The sequence below is a fragment of the Centropristis striata genome, chromosome 17, assembly GCF_030273125.1.
Source record: "Centropristis striata isolate RG_2023a ecotype Rhode Island chromosome 17, C.striata_1.0, whole genome shotgun sequence".
Taxonomy (NCBI): Eukaryota; Metazoa; Chordata; class Actinopteri; order Perciformes; family Serranidae; genus Centropristis; species Centropristis striata.
The window spans coordinates 26,642,709-26,664,262 of NC_081533.1; the positions used below are offsets into that span (position 1 = coordinate 26,642,709).

Sequence of the window (21,554 nt, forward strand, 5' to 3'; positions counted from 1 at the left end):
ACCGCCTGTTTGACATGCCACTGTGGCGGCTGGTGTGATGCCATGCTGAACCGACCCATCTGCTCCAGGCCGAGCTGGCACAAGGGAGAACTCATTGGAGGCAGGCATGAGGAAAAGGGCATTGGACCTGGGGTTTGGCGAAGCATGGCGTCCAAAAAATCTCCTGAACTACTGCCCTCAAAACGGTCCAGAGCATAAACAAGGGTGTGATGGAGTGTAAGGGTGTGTTTGGTTTCTACTAGGTGAGTAAATACACTTCCAAGGGAAAGTGGATAAGCTTACTAGCTGCAGAATGGTCCACCAGCAGTTGAAAGCTGATGGAAGACTTTCATGAATTGGGTCAATGACAACCTGTTGATGGCACATTTACAATATTGGTAACACTTTACAATAACCAACTAAATAATGTTTATAGATGGTTTATAAACCAATTATTAACATTTACAAAGTGCTATACATATTTAATTTTTAAATGTTTTCAACCAATTTCTTAAAGGTATATGAAACATTTCAAAAATCAGTAACATACGTATGGTGTTAAGAATGTTAAAATGAGTGCAACTAAAACTATTAATAAACTATTAATTATAATTTAATTGTTTGCTAATGCTAAAGTAACTATAAACTTACAGTAATATACCATCTATTTGCCATTTATACATGATGTAGTTAAAAAAAAAAAGTATGTATTTAACATTCTAAATGGTTTATATACGGTTTATAAATGATGATTAAACATTAATAAACTATCTGTTTAACATTTATAAATGATGGTTATTGTAAAGTGTTACCACAATATTGGATATGAACCTTTTTAAGTTTGCATTTTTACCACATTTGTGGGTGTGTTACTCACCTCTTTATTTCTCGTTACATCACGAGATAGAGGTGTATGTATTGTAGGTGGAAAGCTGTAGGATTAAGGTTATGTTTGATAACGTGTGTGTGGGTTTTGGGAGTGGGATTGACAGTGAGTGTTTGAGATGTAGGCTGAATTTGGTACCAAAGGTTCAAAAACGTAGTGATTGGGGGTTTTGTGACAGGAGACAAATACAATGTTTGTTACTTTAGCCAGCTGTAATTATATTCAGTATGATACTAAACGGTTTTTTTTTGTTTGTTTGTTTGTTTAATTGAGGTTAGATTTTAGTTAGTTCGAGTTAGTTTGAGGCACACAAGGTTAGCTACTTTTTGGTGCGTCACTTTTTACATAACATAATTATGTCACTTGTGCTATTAACAATGTCCTCATCACAGTTTTTTGCATTCATGTGCTTTTATTATACTTTTTGAAGTGTGTTTTATAACGTCTAACAGGAACTTCTTAGTCCTAACTTTAGAGAAGTAGTTTTGAGACAGAACCGAACAATCTTGTGGCCTTTTTTGCCTTAATGAAAGTGAATGTTAAAAACACAGAATGGCCATTAAATGGGCAAGAAAATGTTGTCTATTTGAATGGACTGATAACGATCTACTGGCCTACCAGTAGGTGGAGCAGGCCCCTACTCAGCCGTAGGTATGGCCTGATACATCTATTCAGCGGTCAAATTGGCTGGCTCAGATTGAAGCCAAATTGGCAGGTGCTCCTGTGAACGACAATCAATATATGTACAATTTTCAAAGATGTGTCACAGATGCCCGATACATACAATATCTAGCAGGTTAAATAGACATAGAGCTGTCCTATCAAGCATGAAAATTGTCTGGATTGGCAATGACAGCTTTTTGATTGGTAGGTACAATCATAAAGATTCTATCAGAGTAAATTTGCATACATGCAAGTTTTTCATTTATTTGAGTCTTTCTTCCTTGATTGAAATGTTCAGACGACAAGACTTTCAAGATGCCGCTACCTCACCCAGCATTTGCCAGCAATCTGATGTCTTTGAAAGTCATAAAGTAGAGCCACCAAAAATACAGTGCAGTGTCCTCTAACACACACTAACCCACTGGGTATGTGTGTGAATAATCTCAGGTTGGGGTAGGTTATCAGTGTGTGTTTCAGAACACATCAGGGGTCCCTTTCAGTGCGGCAATGAGATGTGCAGTATTTATAGGATTTGTTCATTTGGGTGGGAGGAGAGCATTCAGCCGTTTGAACTTAAGAGGCACCACACTGTGAGGTTCTGTTAAAAAAAAGAAATCAATAGCAAGTCAAGCGGATTCAGAGATGCAGTTCAGGAAGGTGTTTTAAAACCTGAGATACCTGGGACAGATCAGCTGAGTGTGTGTCTGCGTGTGTGTGTGTTTGTGTGTGTGTGTGTGTGTGTTTGCAGTGCATACATTTGAAGGTAGAGATAATGTGTTGAAGGAGGATTGTGAGAGAGACAGACAAGGAGACGATAGGGTTGGAGAAAGTGTGTGTGTGTGTGTGTGTGTGTGTGTGAGGGGTGGGGGGGGTGGGGGCGTTCCTCTTCATTACCGACACTAAGGAGCCATGCCAGGAGCACAGATGGCAGAGGAGAGAGGGGGCATGGGGGTTGGCACATAAACTGCAACACACACTCACACAGTGCATACATTCACGCACTGAAACCAACATCAAAAAATATGTAAATCCAAAGAATAAGTCCTCAAAGCTCAATATGCTCTTCTAACAATCGTGATATACAATTTAGGTGTAAAAACACACACATACACATCGTCCTCTAGAGCACCTGCCCACACACACACACACACACACACACACACGTGTCATCAAGCTATCCTGTGGTGTTCTCGTGCCAGTCTCTTGGCTGGGAAAGCTGCCGTGCTGACGCTGCGTTTCTCTCTTTATCTTTTGGCCGTCTCACTTTCTCCAACACACACACACACACACACACACACACACACACACACACACACACACACATACACATGTTCCTGTACTTCTATCTTTGTGAGGACCCTTCATTGACATACCCTAACCTGAACTGTCACAACTAATTGCCCCCTTGAAACTAAGACTAAAACCTTTAATCAGCCCTTTGAAGAAGTGAGACTAGCCAAAATGTCCTCACTTCTCAAAATGTCCTCACTCTGTCAGTTAAAACCACCGGTCCCCATTACACTCCGGTTCTCCAGCCCCTTACCACACCTGATGTTATAACCTAAGACCTGAATTAACATTTTAACAGCACCTTTTCTTGAAAATGGGTCTCTCTCCGTCCTCTTCTTGTGTCTCTTTTACCTGCCATTCACACACACACACACACACGCACACACACACTCAGACCCCCAATGGTCCAATTAGGAGCACTGGTCTGTTTGCACAGCAGGAAAGCAGGGCAGCATGTTTGTGTGTGGGAGATGTGTCTATTGTGCACAGCGTGTTCTGCTCTCCTCTGCAAGGTTGAACGGAAGAGCAAGCTCACACTTTCTCTCTTTCACTCTCTCTCTCTCACACACACACACACACACACACACACACACACACACACCTCCCACAAAGTTGGAAGCAAGAAAACCATGTAGTACCTACACTACACCTAAGAAGCACGTACCACCTCACCACTCTTACACTGTAGTCACTTTGTTACATAAAATTAATCTTTTAACATCAGCTATGCTTTTTAAAAATGTCATCATGGTTAATTAGCTGGATAGCATATCACAAAAACCAATATATTGCAGCTGCTATTGCGTCTTCCACCTACATGTTGTCAAGTTTGATATCGTCTTTTCAGTGGAATAACTCCCTTTTTCCATCATCTTCAAAAACTTAAAAAGCAATCAAAGAAAAACACTGATTTATGTTAGTGATTACTGGAAGAACATTTTGTATCCACTGGCTTCAGGGTTTTTCTTTTGGATGATCATGTTCAAATATCAGATTAAATTTGTGCTTTAAGCGTAGTTAAGAGGAAGAAATGGTTTTCAGGTGATGATGCCATATGGTTAATATCTTGTTTATAGTTTATTTTGGGAGAGTTGTAGAGAAATAACTGTCTGAAATTAAGTGCGTTTGCTCCATGCATGCTTCTGTTTTAGACACTAAATACCCTTTTTCAATTAATTTCAAATAACTATTTCATTTCCTGACACATGCTTAGTAGGTGCACAGTAACAAAAGTAGAAAATAAGATGTCATGAAATTAATGTGATGTTAAAACAAACAATATAAAAATAAAAAACAGATTCCAAATAAGTTGGGACGCTGTGTTAATTAAACAGCAGAGCATTTTAAGAATAGCACAGATCATTTTTACATACAAATATGGTTCACGGTTTTAAAAATGGTTGCAGTTTCTGCAGAAATTAGGCTACGAAACCCCTGACCTAGGTTTGGGATAAAAAAAAAACAAGTACCTGGTTAGGCATTATAAAAGACAGTTTAAACAGTAAATAAATGTACGTAAATGCAGGAAGTGAAATTGTTACGAAGGTGACGTGACTACCAAAAGTTATGTAAAAAATGTAATTTACGTGAAAAAAAAACGTAATTTTCAAAACGTGATCCAAGGAAGTTATGTAAGACAGGACACAAACCCTGTTGTATGTCTATAGGACAGTCTAAAGCAGGGGTCGGTTGCCTTACATCAGCCTAAGAACAAAAGAGCCATTGTTGGCCAAAAGAAGAGGTAAAATGTCAGAATGGAGCCACATACTTTATTTTCAGCTATACAATGAAGATAAAACAGCCTACTAAATCTAAACTAGCCTATCAACATTATTAATAGGTCATAATTAGCATTTCTTGATGTGATTTTGTCAGAATGCAGCAACTGAAAACTAGTCGAAGTTGGCAAAATTTGGAGTTTAATGCTGCACATTTTCGTCAACGTGTAGTTGACTTTTTAGACTTTTTAGATACAAATACAAATACAAATTGCTGTGGGCCTACACCAGTGATAAATGAACATTAAAAATGTAAAGAAATAACCTTTTCATTTCGTATAATTTTGTTCTCACAGCCACAGGGAGCCACTGCAAATGACCTAAAGAGCCACATGTGGCTCTGGAGCCTCAGGTTGCCTACCCCTGGTCTAAAGCGTAAATATGAGTCGTATTTTGCTGACTGTGCAAAGACTCTATATTGGTGTTTTTGAGGGGAGACCAGTCCGGCAAGAATAGCTGCCTTGGTGAAAACAATTGTGTCAAATCTCTACCGGTGGACCCATTTCTTCCTTTCCATGGTATATATATCCCATCGTATTTCTCAACCCTAATTATCCACAAAGCCAAAGCAGTTCTTTTTTTTTCTAAGTAACCTTATATTGCTTTTCAAAGGGTTTTTCAAAGACGTTTAATGTCAATGCAAATCTCACTAAAAGTTCATCTGTTTCCAACAAAATTATCATGCATCACGCAACACTGTTGACGGCCTGATCTTGATTCCCATGGCATTTTCAAATTGCGTTGTAAACATTATTATTAACATTAAAGGGCAGCCATTTAACACATAGAATAACAATCTTGCAGGAGATGTCTTGCTATCCGAGTTTGGAAGAACAATGTGTATATCCTCTGCTGTATGCACCTGCACCACTACTATATGTGCATACGTCAGTGTTAGTATACAGTACAGTGTGTTCACGTACAATGTGCTCTCCCAGATGGGTGCACAACAGGGGGCTGCCTGAGGTCTATCACCTGGTAGTGAAATGCTAATCATGAACATAAATAAGTCCCATACTCATGCTGCACATGCACATATTCCCACTTTGATTACAACATCTGCCCGTCTTGCTAAGCAGGAATTTAATGGAGACGTCTTTTTTTCTATCCTCCCTTTTTCCGTATGAATTCACAAAGAAGCCAAGCATTACAATTCCCCCTGGTCAGCATTTGGTCTCTCTGGTTGGATTTCTTTCCTCCTCTGCTGTTATGCATGAAAAATCCATTTTAATCATCTGGTATCCACCCTCATCCCTACATTTTCTTTTATCTCTTTCTCTCTCGCCCCTCCTCAGTTTTCTCTCTTTTCTCGCTGAAAGGAAATGTAAAGGATGAAGATGGATACCAGATCTTTCTCTCGCGCACACTAAGAATCCTTCCTCTTTCCTCAGAGTGGGGCTGCTGAGCCGAGAATGAAACTCTGCAGTGATGTAGTGTCCACTTTTCTTTTTCTCTAATATGAATGCATGAATGCATGAGGATTCACAGAAACTCGTGACCTCAGAAGTCCTGAGTGCTGGCTGTTAATAATTATGCTCTCTTCTAGGGGAGCTTGATCTGGTATTCCCTACTGTATCTCATACTTGAGGATGGGAGGATTCATCAAAGAGAATATGGTGCTGTTGTGGAAGGGTTTCTACTGTTATGGAACTCGACTAAAATAGTATTTGGGGCTCCCCTGTTCAGTTAAATCAGTGGCGTATTCAGGGCACAGCATTGTTCTAAGATACAAGACTTTGCAATGAAAATAAATGTGTCTAACTCCCATTGCATTTCGACATGTTGTTTTTTTTCCAGGCAGCTCGGTATGAGCACCAGTGTGAGTTTATCAGGGTATAAACTGTCTCATTGGCTCAGACACACCATGACATTTAATCCCTCCTAGCAAACGTTGACTTTCTGACACACCCTGCTGTCACCCCTGACCCCTACAATCTTCACACTCTAGCAGCATATGCTTGAGTGACCCTGACAATGGTTCGCCCCCATGTATAACAGCATGACTCATGCCTGTTTCTGTTGTCCGCTAATGTTGCACCAGCAGCCAACTTAACCAGGGACTGCCCTGTGGGCCCTATCATGCTGTGACGCTGTTGTTTTGGCCCCCTCGCTGGCTCGCAGTGATCGCTTCTCTTTGGCCGGCTTGGAGCCCTCTGGCCAGCATCAGACTTCGGCGCTGCTCGTTAGCTTAACAATCATGTCCGGGAAGCTCGCTGCGTTTGCCCCAGGGGCCAGCATCGGTTGGGAATGATTGTGAGTGACAAGGGGGACGTCAGCTGGACCGCACATTGGTTTTGTTCCATTCAGAGTGCAGGAGAAACAAACACTGTAGTGTTTTTACTTTGCAGCACATTCAGTTTGTTGAGTTTCCTTTTATTTTAAGCACCTGAGGCTTCCAAGAAATCGGTCGTCTCAGAGATTTCTACAGTCGGAGAAAACATTTATCATCTATCATTTCCTGATTGTAATGATAGAAATGTTGTCATCCTTGACTGATGAGCAGCTTTACTCTCTGAAGTTGTTTTGATTAGGGTTTAGACATAATGATTATACAACTGTGCTCAAGTACTCGCCGCTGCAACAGCAACCGCACAGCCTGAATAGAGACTGATGGCAACAACCTGCAGCCATTGGCTGACGGCTCGTGTTCCATTGATCCGATTGCATTAATCAAGGTTGTTTACAGAGAGAACACAGCCACCAATGATGGATGACTGCTGGTAATTACGCAACAGGCCGCAAACATCACACCTCTCATTTATGGTGTGCTGACACAGTCAATGAAGAGAATCCACAATCTCGGCTATTTTGTTTTACTCTAGTTAAGAAATCTCCCTCTTCAGAAAGAAGATAAAGTGTTAGTCTGAGAGATGAAGAGAGAGAGAGGAAGCTTCTGTTTAGGTGATCACAGCCCTTTGCCCTGATGATCACCAAGACAAAGTGAGAGGGCGCAAGTGGCAGGATGAGAATTAATTGCATTTTAATAATCGCCAGCTCTTTTATTAATGAGCCCTGCGTCCCCCCTTTGTTGTTCTAGCAATGAGTGGCTCTCTCTGCCAGTGGCTGAATTAAAGGCTTAGCGGCTCATTTAACCCTGGACCGCTAGCTCCAGGCTTTCTTGTTTGCAGTGTTACCTGGGCTCCACTTCACTGTCAGCAACACAACACATGGAGCCAGGTGCCTCATCAATATGTGGTATTTGAGGCAGCCATTGTTCTGGCGCCACACCAACGGTGTTATAATCTGGGCGTTAAGCCAGATTCTGTAAGTTAAAGTTTTAATTTTAGAGCCGTAGTTGTGATCTCAGCAAGCTGTTGGACCTCTTCAACCCACCCTCGAGACAAGCATATGACAGTGGACTCGCATCCCAAACTTTGCTGTTTTTTACCTCAAGTGTTGTTGTTACTGTGGCGCACTTTGCCCTTACAATCTAATAGGTCCCTGGCTGCACTTTTACCACCTTCTGCCCAGAGCTTTTTTTGTTGCTTGGCTCGCCCAAAACCAGAGCAGCCTATATATCTTTCGCCCCCCCATTGTTAGTGGTATTATAGCCAAATGGCTCCTGCTATGTGGGCAGCAGTGGCCCTTGCTCTCCTGCGGCCTGTAGCAGCCAAGTCAAATAAATATTACATGGGCCCTATTCTAAAGGGTAGCCTTTCACATTCATTGGTGCTGTACTAAACTCTCTAACTTTTAAGATCTTACTTTAGCCAGCAGCCTCTGCTGCTGCTGCTCTGTTTTTCAATTTTCTGTTCTTCTTCTGTGGTTCTTCTCACCCCTCTTTACGTTCATCTATTTTCATGTCTTCCTCTTCTATCCTCCTATCTATCTTTGTATCAGCTTTAACTTCTCTGCTGGAAACTTTTATCCACTCTTTGCAGCAATATAGCAGCCTTTTCCTTTATATTTACTTCACACATGGTGTGATCAAAAGTCTCTCTATCCAATTTCATGTGGCTGGAGACAAAAAGCCCATGAAAAAAACAATTTAATAAAAAAGTAACAGGAGTAAATGGGAAAACAATTCTCCAGTGGGCCGTGTGTATGTTCTTGCCAAGCAGGCCCATCAATTGATGGGATTTTTTTTCTCCATCTAAACTACATAATTTCGCTCACAACTGGGAAGGGGACAATCATATTTCGCCAGACTGTACTATATCATCCAGCCGAGCAGCTGGTAGAATGCACTCGTGCCCCAGCCAGTCAGAAAAGAGCAACTGCCCCCAGAAGTGGAGTGGAATTTCTAATATTAGATCTGTAATAAACAAATCATCAGTGCTAATGGTGTAAGAAAGCCATTGTCTTTTGCTGTCACATTTCTTTATTCACCAGCCACAATGGCCCTTGCTCGACTCCAGAGCTGCCTAAAAGTGCAGAGAGTACAGAAGGTGGCTTAATGGAAGTGACTAGACTCCTCCGGCATTCTGCTATTTCAGTCTGCCCAGCTGCCAACGAGGTGGATGTCTCCCTCATTATGTTGTTGTTTACAGAATCCTCCTTCTACCCTCTTATCACTGATTACCTTCACCTCGGTGCCATGACATTGAGCACGCCCACAACTGGCAGGCCTTCATTTCAGCTTCTGAAGCCATGTGAGGGATGATTTCCTCTTTGTTGTCACATCCCCGACCACGCATGTATTATTTAATCCTTTGGCTGGAACTTTTGACACAACTATTAACCCCCACCAGCCACAGCCTTTGACTTCAGCCATGAATCATGTCAACATGGCGTGGTGCATTGAATGAGGGATTCATGACTGCTGTCTTAATCAAAATCAACCCCGCTGTCAGTCTCTCAGGCTGACAATTTGTTCTAATGTTGGTGTAATAAGGGCCTGTCATTGGCAGGATATAAATAGCCTGTTCCACTTATGTAAATATGGTTTTGATAAGCATTTCCGCAACCCCATAAGTCGTTGCATCAAACCGTTAGAGGGGAAGACGAAACAACAGCAATCTGAGATGTGAAACAGGACTTCATGTAACATTTGTTGCACAATCTCCAGTTGTCGTTGGTTATCGTTGGCCAGGTTGTTCCAATCTACCTCCTCAACTGGTTACGACTTATTTGTCCAACCGACTTTGATGACATCCAGCTGCAACACCGTCAGCTTTTGAGAAGACATTCGATTTTACAGTCCGTCTGACCGGATATTTGATTCCTTCATTCCCAGTATCTATAGCGTAAATGCAAACATGCAGGTTTTCTCCACTTGCACCTACTGTTTGTGAACTCTTTGTGTGTGTGTGTATGGGTGTATGAGTAGGCACGTGCAGCATTCCAGGTGTGCTGTTTGTGATTTGATTTCCCTCCCCACTTTACTACAGGCAAAGGACCTGAGACGCTGTTCGCGGGGCAGAAGCTGAACGACAACGAGTGGCACACGGTGAAGGTGGTGCGAAGAGGCAAGAGCCTGCAGCTGTCTGTGGATAATGTCACAGTGGAAGGTTGGTTGTGTTCGCTACACGGTGGGATTAATTAGGGGTGAGAGGCAGTAAATGAGACCATAGTGAGTGTGAAGATTTAGTCACAAATCTACATGTATTACTCCACAGAAAGTCAACTGGTTTGCCATTTGTCATTAAAACAACTCATTGGAAAGCGGAAGGTGGTTTATTATTATGAAAATGAATCAGACATGGAGGTGGCATATTCTTGGTTCCCTTATTATTAAACTGATATTTAGGGAGAGTGGTTACAGAGCTATAAAAAAACATTTATTGGCAATTATAATCCTTAACCCTCCGAGACCCGTGAGGGTGCTGTAGTGGGCTTATTTACGGCTACAGAAAAGATAATTGTATCATATGTTTGGATCTATGGAGTCTATTGCTACCAAACATGTTGAAATGTCTTGTCGAGGAGTGAGTGAAATAAGGCTCCAGGTTAGGCAAAATTTAAGCAAGGGAAAAACTAGCATGGGAATTTTCAAAGCGCCCAATTAACATCTGACCTCAAGATGTACGAATTAATGTTTCCGAGACCTGCCACTTTATGCTAATCCCATGCAGTTTACAAAAATACATGAAGTCTATGGCATGCAGTATTAATCTTAGTTAAATTAAAATAAATGAATATTGACTTTATGATGTTTGAAGCATGAATGCAGCCGAGGAAAGTAAAAAGCAAACGTTATGCTATATATGACTTAAACGTCTTTACCGCGATGCATTTTTAGCCAGTTGTTAGCAACCGCCTTTTTAAGAACATGTAAAAAATATAACATATTTTATGTCGGACAACAAAACACGAACATCTCTTCAGCTTGTGTTAACCACGGACCTTATTTCAGCCATCGAACCAAAAACCCATTCAGAATCTGCATTGAGTTTGAGAGAATAGACCCCAGGGCGCTAAAATGCTAACTTACTTCTGGGTTTAAGAACGTATTCCTGTATCCCCTATATAAGCTTTTTCATTGTAGTGAGAGCATTTTTTTTAAACTTGACCTTGCTGTAAACAAAAAAAAGACCTTTTCTGACCTCTTGGATAACACACGGCCTCATGAAAGTTTACAACTGCAAACTAGAGCCCTTGGACACACCTCACCAAATCACAATGTTTCTTTTACATTTTTGACAAGAATAACTTGACACACAGTGCTGAGCAGCATTACAAATTAATCTTCAGGTCCTGAACTTTCATATGGTGTCCACTTCTATGTGGCATTTATTGTCAACCATCTCCCCCTAAAAATCCTCTGCCAGCCCCCCAAAATAACAACAAAACAAATGGCTCTATGTGGGTCTCAGAGGGCTTATTTGAGTCTATATTACATTACATTACATTACATGTCATTTAGCAGATGCTTTTCTTTGTCCAAAGCCAATAAGTGCATTAGAATCTAAGCTCAAAGTTCCAATTACTAATAATTCAAAACTTTTGACGACAACCTCTGTTTAAGTATAAGTGGAATATTTAGCTTAAATTTTATTCACCATATTCTACACACTATTATGATGTGCACTGATTCTAGATTGCACCTGCAAAATATTAGGAAATGAATTGTATACAGTAGTGTTCAAAATAATAGCAGTGCAATGTGACCAACCAGATTAATCCAGGCTTTCAGTATATACTCTCTCTCTCTCTATATATATATATATCTTACCCAGCTTGACTTAGCATGTCTCATCTTAGAAACTGTGAATTGTGAACAAGTAACGTGCATCTCCAGTAAACCCATATGTTTAGAAAAAAGAGCTGAAAGGATTATGGATACATATGTATTCATTTAGACTTGGCACCAAACAGAAATTAAAGTGGAAGATGTTTTTCAAGCGTATACTGACTGTGAGTGAGCAGCTGTTTACAAAGTATGTAGGTACAGGTTCTGCCAACTTCTAAGAAAATAGCAAGAGAAGGATGAAAGGTCAAGAGACGAGGTGGAGTCACGGGCACTCACAGTATTGTGGCCTCAGGCGAAAGGACGGCAAGGCAAAGGATGAGGGAAGAGGTGAGAAAGAGGTGTGCGCTAGATGAAGGAAAGAGAGTGGGCACGCTGAGGCTAGAAGCAAAGACTGACCCTGTGAAGTTCTGACTGGTTCACAAACTGGTTCACGGGAAAGAAAAAAACAGATGAAGCAGCCAGGGAGTCCTCACAGGGTTGGCCAGGCTTCAGCAGGAAAGGCATTTTAATCGGCAGCTTGCCAAGCTCATTACTCCACATCTCCCAGTAAACACAATATAAATTGTGGCATGTAGAACAGTAACAGGAGATTTTCCGCAATATTATGCTTGGATAATTTCCTTCACAGCAGGTTAGACAAATAGGCTCAACCTTTGTGAACCTATACAATAAAACCATGTATGCCACACACTGTTTTGGCAAGCAACTAAAATCAATTTAGGATCTAATAAGCATAATAAAGATATGCCAAAACAATACAATATGTGCTTATGACTAAATTACTATAACAGATTCAGTAAATTAAAGTTGCAATGCATTGCTCTATAGTTAAATGTAATATGAATACATTTTAATATTTCCATGACTATATTAAGCTTGGCGTGCAATTTTTCACAGGAAGTATGAATCTGTAGAAGAACATATGGTGCGTTAAAACGTGTTTTTGCATAGAATAATCCTTTCAGTGTTAAAATGTGACATAATCCTTAACATTTTCTCAGGATGCTGTCAAAAGGAGAACATTGCAGTGAGTGTGTGCTGTTTTTTCTCCACCACTTCAGGCCAGATGACTGGTGCCCACACACGTCTTGAGTTCCACAACATTGAAACCGGCATCATGACCGAGCGGCGCATGATATCCGTGGTGCCCTCGAACTTCATCGGCCATCTCCAGGGCCTCAGCTTCAACGGGGTGCCCTATCTAGACCAGTGCAAAAACGGGGACATCTCCTACTGCGAACTGAACGCCCGCTTCGGCATGCGCCACATCATTGCAGATCCGGTGACGTTTCGAACGAAAGGCAGCTACTTAGCGTTAGCCACTTTGCAAGCTTACGCCTCCATGCACCTCTTCTTTCAGTTTAAAACCACCACGCCCGACGGCCTGATGCTCTTCAATTCTGGAGACGGGAGTGACTTCATTGTCGTGGAACTGGTGAAAGGGTGAGTCACGTGTGATTTCACTTAATTGATTAACAATAAAGGCTAAAGACGCTAACATTAGCATTAGCGTAGCATTTTATGATTTTACCCCCAGAACCCTTTTGTCTACTTTCACAAAACAAATGCTGGTTTTCTCCAATTACTTTTGTGTTTCACTTTCGTGATGACTCACGAGGTGCAGTTAGTAAGATTTTGTGGTATCTAGCGGTGAGGTGGCACATTGCAACCAATTGTGTACCCCCTTTTTGGAGCCGGTAGCCGTGTTTCCATCGAAGGCAAATCGAATTTTGAAGTGAAATTTTGAAATGTTGCATTAAAGAAAATGCAAGTTTGTGATGTTACCATCAACTGGTTTAGAGCAAATAAACAAAGCTGCATAAACATGGTTTGGTCAGAAGATGGCAGTGTAATGTAATGCTGTTGGCTAATCCATCAGAAAACAGTAGAAGAAGAAGAGATTGAGCAAGAGAAAGAAAATAATAAACATAGCTTGCTATTTTTCAGACAAGTTTGGCCGCCCATGAGAGAAAATGACGAGAAAGTTTTCAGGAATTATATTCAATTTGGCAACTTATAATTGTTCTTTCATGTCAGAGGAAACCGCTGAGTATTCATGTGAGTCAAATGTTGAATATGTCAGAACTAATTTCGCAAAAAGTGTCACAACTATTTTTCAAAAAGACAATTTTTTTTAATTTTGGTTTTTCCCATCAAGCTTTTCTCATGCAAATCTTCAAAATGTGCATCGAAATTTGTTGATGGAAACACGGTAAGTGTTTAGTTTGTTCATTCTGGACTACTATAGAAACACAGCAGTACAAGCAAACCAATTTCCTGTTTTCAAAGCTTTAGAGTTTTTTTAGCTTCAGGTGATTAAACAGTAATGCAAACATTATTAGGATTATTAAATTTAATTCCTGTCAGCAATCTGCCAAGAGTAAACCATATAAACCCTACACAGTGGACCTTAGAGTCATTTCTCAGTTTGGCTTTTACTTTTTCTGTAATCTGCCATTGACAAAAAAAACATTAAAGTTCTGTTTATGCCTAAAGTCACTTTGTGAAGCGATCCAGCCCATTTCCTTCTCAATCCAACCCAGTTTCACACTGTGTAAAATACAGTGATGGCTCGGTTGAATCGTCCACGCAAATCAAGAAAAAGATCCTGAACTATTTTTCTTTTTAAATGCATACCACACATTAAAATGCAGCTTTTTTTCTACATGAATCAGGGTTGGCTGGATGAAAGTGACTTTAATGCATGTAATAATAATGAGTCGTCTTAAAAGCTCTGCTGAAAGCCGCACCTATAACTGGGAAAAGTGTAGAAACATTCACGTGTCTTGAAAACATGTCTCTTGGGTGTTTATTTTACAATCCATTAACTGATAACTGTGAATTCAATGCATTTCTCGTACCGGCAAAGTATTTTTTAGAGGATAGAAGCTCGCCCAAACCAGAAATAAACTGGTTAGAACTGTGAATTGTATCACCCAAAAAGCTGTTCATAATTAGAGTATCAGAAAGAGGCTTTTCCTTGCGTATCTCTCTTCCTCTTGTGCTCCTATAGTCAGCACTGTTACAACACAAAAGCCTGAGCCGCCTCTGCCACACAAAGACAAGAGGCTACATAAAGGAATGGGAATCGAGGTAGAAAAAAACCCACATACCTTGAATGAGACAGCCACAATAGCCTTAACCCAAAACACAAAAGACAGCCATATTTGTGTGAAGGGGGAAACTGTGCCATGTCGTCTGCCTTTGGGCGAACTGGGGCTTTTAGACGAAAACAGGTTTCTATATTTACATGTCAAACCAGTGAGTAAACAAAAAGATAAATCCCAAGCCTCGTGCTGCCACGTAACTGGTTATGTTATTTACTTGGAAAATATATTCCTAGATAGACAGGATGGAGACATTAGAGACACTTCATCTTGGTAATTGGAGACTGTGATCTATCATCAGCGTCTGTCGATAAAAGAAAACATGTTGTAATGAGAAAAAACACATTCTAACTATGATTGTTGATTGTCCCTATTTCCAGGAATTAGATTTCTAATAATGGCAACACAAACACACTCACTGATCTCTTTCTTGACAGATACGTCCACTACGTCTTTGATCTCGGCAACGGGCCGTCGCTGATGAAGGGCAACTCAGACAAGCCGCTCAATGACAACCAGTGGCACAACGTGGTGGTGTCCCGGGACGCCAACAACGTACATACGCTCAAGATCGACTCACGCACCGTAACGCAGCACTCCAATGGAGCACGCAACCTGGACCTCAAAGGTAAGAGCAGGCTCTGAGTGATACATTCTTCCTGGAAACATTACCACTGACAGGAAATAACTATTCCTGTGTCATCCTTGGTCTGTCCCTTAAGTGTTGTTGGAAGGTGGCCATGAACAAATGCCAGCTCAAATCCATCTAAATTAGACTCGCTTTCTGGATGGCCATTCAAATGGGTCCATTGTCTATCAGTGTTTTTTTTTTAATAACTGAGGAATTCTCACTTCCTGTGAAAACTTGACGAAAACACAATTATCATTACAAAAGAGTATAATTATCTTTGCTGTAAATACCCATAGCACAATTCTACCTTTTTTTTGTTAGGTGTTCATTTTCCTATCATAAAAAATGACTCAGAAAATCCCCGGCTTACAAGAATTTGCATGCGCTCGCTTGAACATGTGCACTGCTCTTTCTGTTTTGGTTTGTTTTTCCAGAAATGTTGGACATTTCAGTGCAAGGTTCTCGGGATAAACAGAGAAAACGAAATGACGCTGCCAAGTGTAAAATGTGCTTGCCAAACAAGAGTGGACAGGGGGTGAAATAAAAACTTAAGGAAAGCCTGGCAGCATCTGTGCTAGCCTATCCCCTTCACCTTTCAGCAGATGGTTGTTTTTACAGGAACAGGGCATTATAAGAGCAATATCCTTTACCAATTGGTGTCCCAGTATGACCTAAATCCAACATTCCAGACCAAGGTGAAGTAAAAAAATCACACTAGAAACAATAACAGCTTATCACTATATCCTCCTTTTGCTCTTTTTTTGTTTTCGCTTTCTTCCACTGCCACATCGGGTGCACTTGACTTTTCGCCGCAATATGATGACTATGTTTTGATGGAGACACCTTTACTTCTTGGACTTTAAAATACCCTGCCCTCGTGAATCATCTTGAAATAATAGCCATTGTTACAAGGCACTTAAATGTGAATACGTATCTTTGGTCTGCTGGGAGACTGGGACTGGAAGCTCAGGTAATTGTACGCTTTAGACCTCAGAAGTCAGGTTTTCAGATGTGTTATTTAGATGCTTGAGAGCGGCTGCCTGTGGAGCAGAAGACTGACAGCAGGAGAATAAAAGCAGAAAGTCAAAGAGAAAGAAACACTTGGAAGAAAGACCCAAGGAATTGATGGTGGACAACGTGGAGCAATGGTCGTGTCGTCAACACCGAACGCCGAACTCTTTCAACTGTCTGTCTGTCTGTGGTGATATTAAGATTAGCTCTGGATGATTCACTTTGATTTTTGTCTGTGACATGCCCCGGAGTTTGCAGTGCTCTTGAGGCTACTGCGGGTTGTTGTGTAAGACACATCAGAAGTCAGGGTGAACCCCCGGGGGCCACTGAAGGATGCGACGAGTCAAAAGATCAAAAGGGGCCCCGAGCTTCTTCTTTTTTTTGGGTAGACATGATTTATTGAAATACTTTTTTGGGGGTTTGTCCTTTTGGGTATGCATAAGGCAATTATAAAGGATAATCGTAGGACGGAGGAGGTTTATAGAGAAATGGCACTATGCCAGTGTCCTCAGTCTGGGTTACAGACAAGGGTACCAAACACAGAACGAGCTTTCATAAGCCGGAGACACACAGAATGTAAAATTAGATACAGTGGTTTTAGCACATGTAATTAGCAGCTTGGTCTCACTAAATTTTAAAGTGAGATGCAAAATATTATGTCATTGTCACATATGCTTTGGAGGAGGAATGTAATCATTGCATTATTTGAGGAATCTGTAATTGCTAGATGTAATGAATGATTGCTTTTGATTTTTTTTGAGCCTCAGTGCATTACTTATAAATCAGTGTGATTTATAGATAAAACTATTCTCCTGTGCATCCATGCACGTATCTACTGTGGGGATCTCTTACAGTAAATGTAGTCATTGATTTCCAATTAGGAGGGTTTTCTTTTTGATCGATTGCTTCTGTCTAAGCCGTGGCAAAGTCTGCTGCCAGTCAACTCTCAAACAATCAATTTCAGTCAGTTTTTAAGGGAGTGAGCTGTTTTTTTTGCATCTTAACCAGGACCATTATCCCATCTCCGTCTTCAAATACTCCTACCATATGCAAACATGCTGCAATGTGTCCTTTCTAATCAAGCAGAAGTGCTTCATAACAACACCTCCACGCAGAATGGATACACACCCTCAGCTGTCATTATAGTTTACACAATGTAAACATAATCTGTTTTCCCATTATTGGGACAAGCAGTGTACTCCAAGCAAAACAACTGGCGTTCCCTCACCCGGCTTTGGTGATTAATCGAAAATTGTACCTCTGTATTATAAAACATCGCCAACCAAGCGTGCGCCAACAAGATCCCTCAGCTGTCCGCCACGGAGCCATGCAGCGACAATGGTTCCATTTGCATATTCTATCGTACAGACATCCATTGAGTGATTTGTCTCCCAAATGAAACAGCAGGCAGCCGTTTTAGCTTTTCAGCGCCCAATCAACACAGTATACATGGCTGGGGAGTAGCCCTCCATCTGCGGCGTTATCTGTGAGCCACTGTTTAGAAACTTATTCATTTTCAGGGGTCCTCTTCTTTATGTGAACAACTCTCTCCTGCAGGGGATGCTGGGACAAATAATAGTTGTAAATCTTACTTCAGAGGACTTCAGTAGGGTGAAGATGTCTCTATCCTCAATTCCCTCATCTAATTGGGCATTCAGACCCTGCTCTGTAGTGCTGTGACCATTCCCCTGCCAACATATCATACACAGCCCTAACTCTGTAGTGCAGTAAAACACGAGAGCAAAGCACCAGACCCAAACATATGCGCAAAGGAAGCCAGTCTCCTGACAAATACATGAACATATGTTCTATTAAACATGATAGTCAGATTCGTCCCTCTTATATTTGCGCACACAGTATGCTACGTACGCCTTTTTGACTGTTCAGCAGTCACACACAAAGTGTTTGCAAATCAAACACAGAAGAAATGGCAACAATGAGCCATTTCGCACAATCTCTTTGCTCTGTTTTTAACACCATTTCTGCCTGCATTTCAAAGAAAAAAACCCAATTTTCCAAGCTTTATCTGTGTAATTGCCCAGAGAAAATGGGGAGAATGGGTTTTGTGCTCTCTGTCTTCCTTCTCTTTGTTTTTGGACAGGCAAAAAATCTTCAAGGCATCCCTCTTTGTCAGCTAAAGTATGGCGAGGGAACAACACACACAGTCCCCGAGGATAGCATTGAGTGGATCTAGTTCAGTATAGTGAATGCCAGTCTCAGAAGAAGACATGTTACACCATACAGAGGACGCTGCTTCGTCATCTTGTTGACAGCCTGCAAGAACACAGTGATAGCAAGTTATTGCCGTATTGACAGAAAATAGCATTGATTGTACAGTTCAACGCAGTTTAAAATGATCCTTATCAAATTAACCAGAAAAGCTTTTGTAATAAGATGGCAAAACATGGCAAAATGTGGCAAAACGTGGCAAAACGAGGCTAAAATTCCATCAATCCATTTTGAACTTGGAGTGTGTGTTTGGTAATTTGGAAATAGAAAGCTTCACACACATGAACAGCGCTCTGACTGCAGCCTTAGCTGACTAAAATTCAGTGTTATGCTTAAACAGGAGTGAAGGGAGAGAGTGTTCCTTGGTCCGTATATGTACTGTATGTTTCACCAGCATAGTACATCATTATTAAACTAGGACGGCCTGTTCAGGTCAATTTGTTCTCACTTCGGTCGGAACAAATTTCTTTGGCCGCTCTGTCACTTACAGGGCAGTAATACTAGAGCGTCTCCTATTAAAATTGTCACAGAAGAAATAAAAAGAGCATTTCTAAAACTCAGAATAGGCATGCCAAACTGATTGGCATCTGCCATGTTGTTCCTGTCACGTACGGAACTAGAATGGCCCTCAGAGACCTCACACCCCCGCCAAGACCTATGGTGTATTCAAGTGCTCCTCAGGTGGTCCCATCTGTTGTACTCACGATTGTTGGCATGTTCATGAGGTTTAAGTCATAATCTGGCAACGATATGTTGTTAGCAAAGAGCAAAGGAAACTAGTCATCAAGTGAGCCATGTAAATTGGGTGAGAAATCATTTTTAATAATATTATGACACCGCATGATTGCACAGATCTTGCAATATTAATGAAAGTGACAATTAATTAATTAATCCGCCCTGTGGTTTGGATCCACTCCAAAATTTAATGGGTTCTTCTTTGCCTTTATCACACCCTTCAACCAATTTCATGAGAATTGATCCCTGGGGCCTTATTCAGAAAACATCTTAAGGCTGCAAGTATCTCCTAACCTGCTGATTAAGGAGTAGCTCTTTAAAAAAAAAACGGTGTGTCAGTCTATGATAAAGGGCTTAATTTTGGTCTAAGAACATTTGTGTTTTATTGCGAAAAGCCAGAAATTGCCAAGAGGGCAGTCCTAAAAATGTCAAATGCTGCCTGCAATCCAATATTTTAGAAACCTTTAATGATATAGAGATTTTAAAAAAGGAATCACCTTAGCCGTGATGTACGATGGTCATAGTAGAGCGGGTCAAGAATAAAGTCACTCCACCAACCAACATAAACATACCATTAACACCAGAGTTGTCTTAATCATAGGCAAAATGCAAAAGCTGTTCTTACATCCATTTTGGTGTTCGCTGGCACCTTTTACTGTCAGCCATGGTTACTGTAGTCTGATAATTACCAGGCGTGTTACGGTATATGGATACCAGCTAATTGTTAACAAGTTGCCAGACATACTAGACAGTGGCTTATATTAGGGCGCTTTCACAATCCAAAATTTAATCAGTTTCTATCAAACCCTGGTGCAGATAAGTTATTTGTTATGGTTCGTTTGATTGCGTGTGAACGCTCCAATCATACTCTGGTGCGGACCAAAACAACCGGTCCACGACCACTTACGAGAGGGTGACCTCGGTGCGTTCCCAACGAACCCTAGTTCTGTTCGATTGCACTGTGAATGTAGTCTGACCCAATTAAAGGAAATTTACCAAAATGCAGTGGATTGTGGGCTCCTAATGAAATCGTGAGGTCCCATCATAGAATAAAGATGAAATAGTTTCACTTTATAGGCTACCACTGAGCGATGGCTAATTTCTCATTGCAGAATTATCAACGTATTGCTCAAAATGATGTAATATTGAACGTTGTGGTAGAAGCAGATTGTGGAAGAAGTGCATCAAGGCTAGTCCTCTCTAATAATACAGGTGTCTGATCGCAGCACGTCAGACATAATGGATCAACACATTATTTACGACAAGGAACGTCAACAGGAGCTCGTTTTGTGTTTGGTTGGAACACCAGAGCAGAAAGTAAAAGTATCATTTCACTCTGATTCAGACTAACCTAGGGTTGTGAAAGTGCATGTAGTCTTTGTTTTGTGTTAAATCGGTGACGCAACATTCTACATACTGTTTCATACTACAGTACTTCTATCATGAATTCACTGACCCTTAACAGCCAATCAAAGTTTCATGAAACATCCCTGGGATCAACTTTCTCTTATCTTAATAGTTCTATCAGTTCCTGAGTAATAGTTGGTCTTGGCTTTGAATACAGCCCCAGTAGTTTAAAAAATCTGCAGGATTTCATTTTTATTTTGGGATCGTATGACTGCCTAAGAGTTTCACCGATTGGGACCCTACATAGTATAAATTGTTTTTGGGTAACAACACCCCTCCACAGATGCTGTTTTGCTCCAGTAACAATCTAGTTAATTATCACTGAATAAGTTCAAAAGTGATGAAGGGTTTTCCTTCACAAAGGCCCCCCCCCCCCCCCCCCTCCATCTCTGTAGAAAAGTTCCAAACAGCCTGTTATTTGATACTTTAGCTGTTTCAGGAGTTCCATTTTATATTTTGCCACATGAACCTTAAGGGCCATTGGTTTAATTCTTCCACATCTATGGTGTGAAACATTTCACTTGTTAACTAATGTGCAATACAAATACAATTTTTTTTCAGCATGTTTTATGCTTGCCAGGTGTTACTTGTAGCATTTTAACATTAGTAATTACCATGTTTGTTTCCAGGCTTCAGTATAATTAGTGAAAATAAACAAGACGGTCACCCAGAAGACAAGCTGCCTCCTCTAGGGAAGGTAGCAGGG

At 40.9% G+C, this 21,554-nt stretch overlaps 1 protein-coding gene across 1 annotated transcript in view; it reads left to right on the top strand.

Moving 5' to 3' along the window:
- Nucleotides 1-21,554, top strand: part of nrxn2b (neurexin 2b) — a 948,314-nt gene that overhangs the window by 504,163 nt on the left and 422,597 nt on the right. Inside the window, exons 13-15 of the mRNA XM_059355183.1 lie at nucleotides 9,927-10,046; nucleotides 12,790-13,171; nucleotides 15,273-15,463. Of these exons, the coding sequence (XP_059211166.1) occupies nucleotides 9,927-10,046; nucleotides 12,790-13,171; nucleotides 15,273-15,463 (693 nt within the window). The remainder of the gene's footprint in view (nucleotides 1-9,926; nucleotides 10,047-12,789; nucleotides 13,172-15,272; nucleotides 15,464-21,554) is intronic.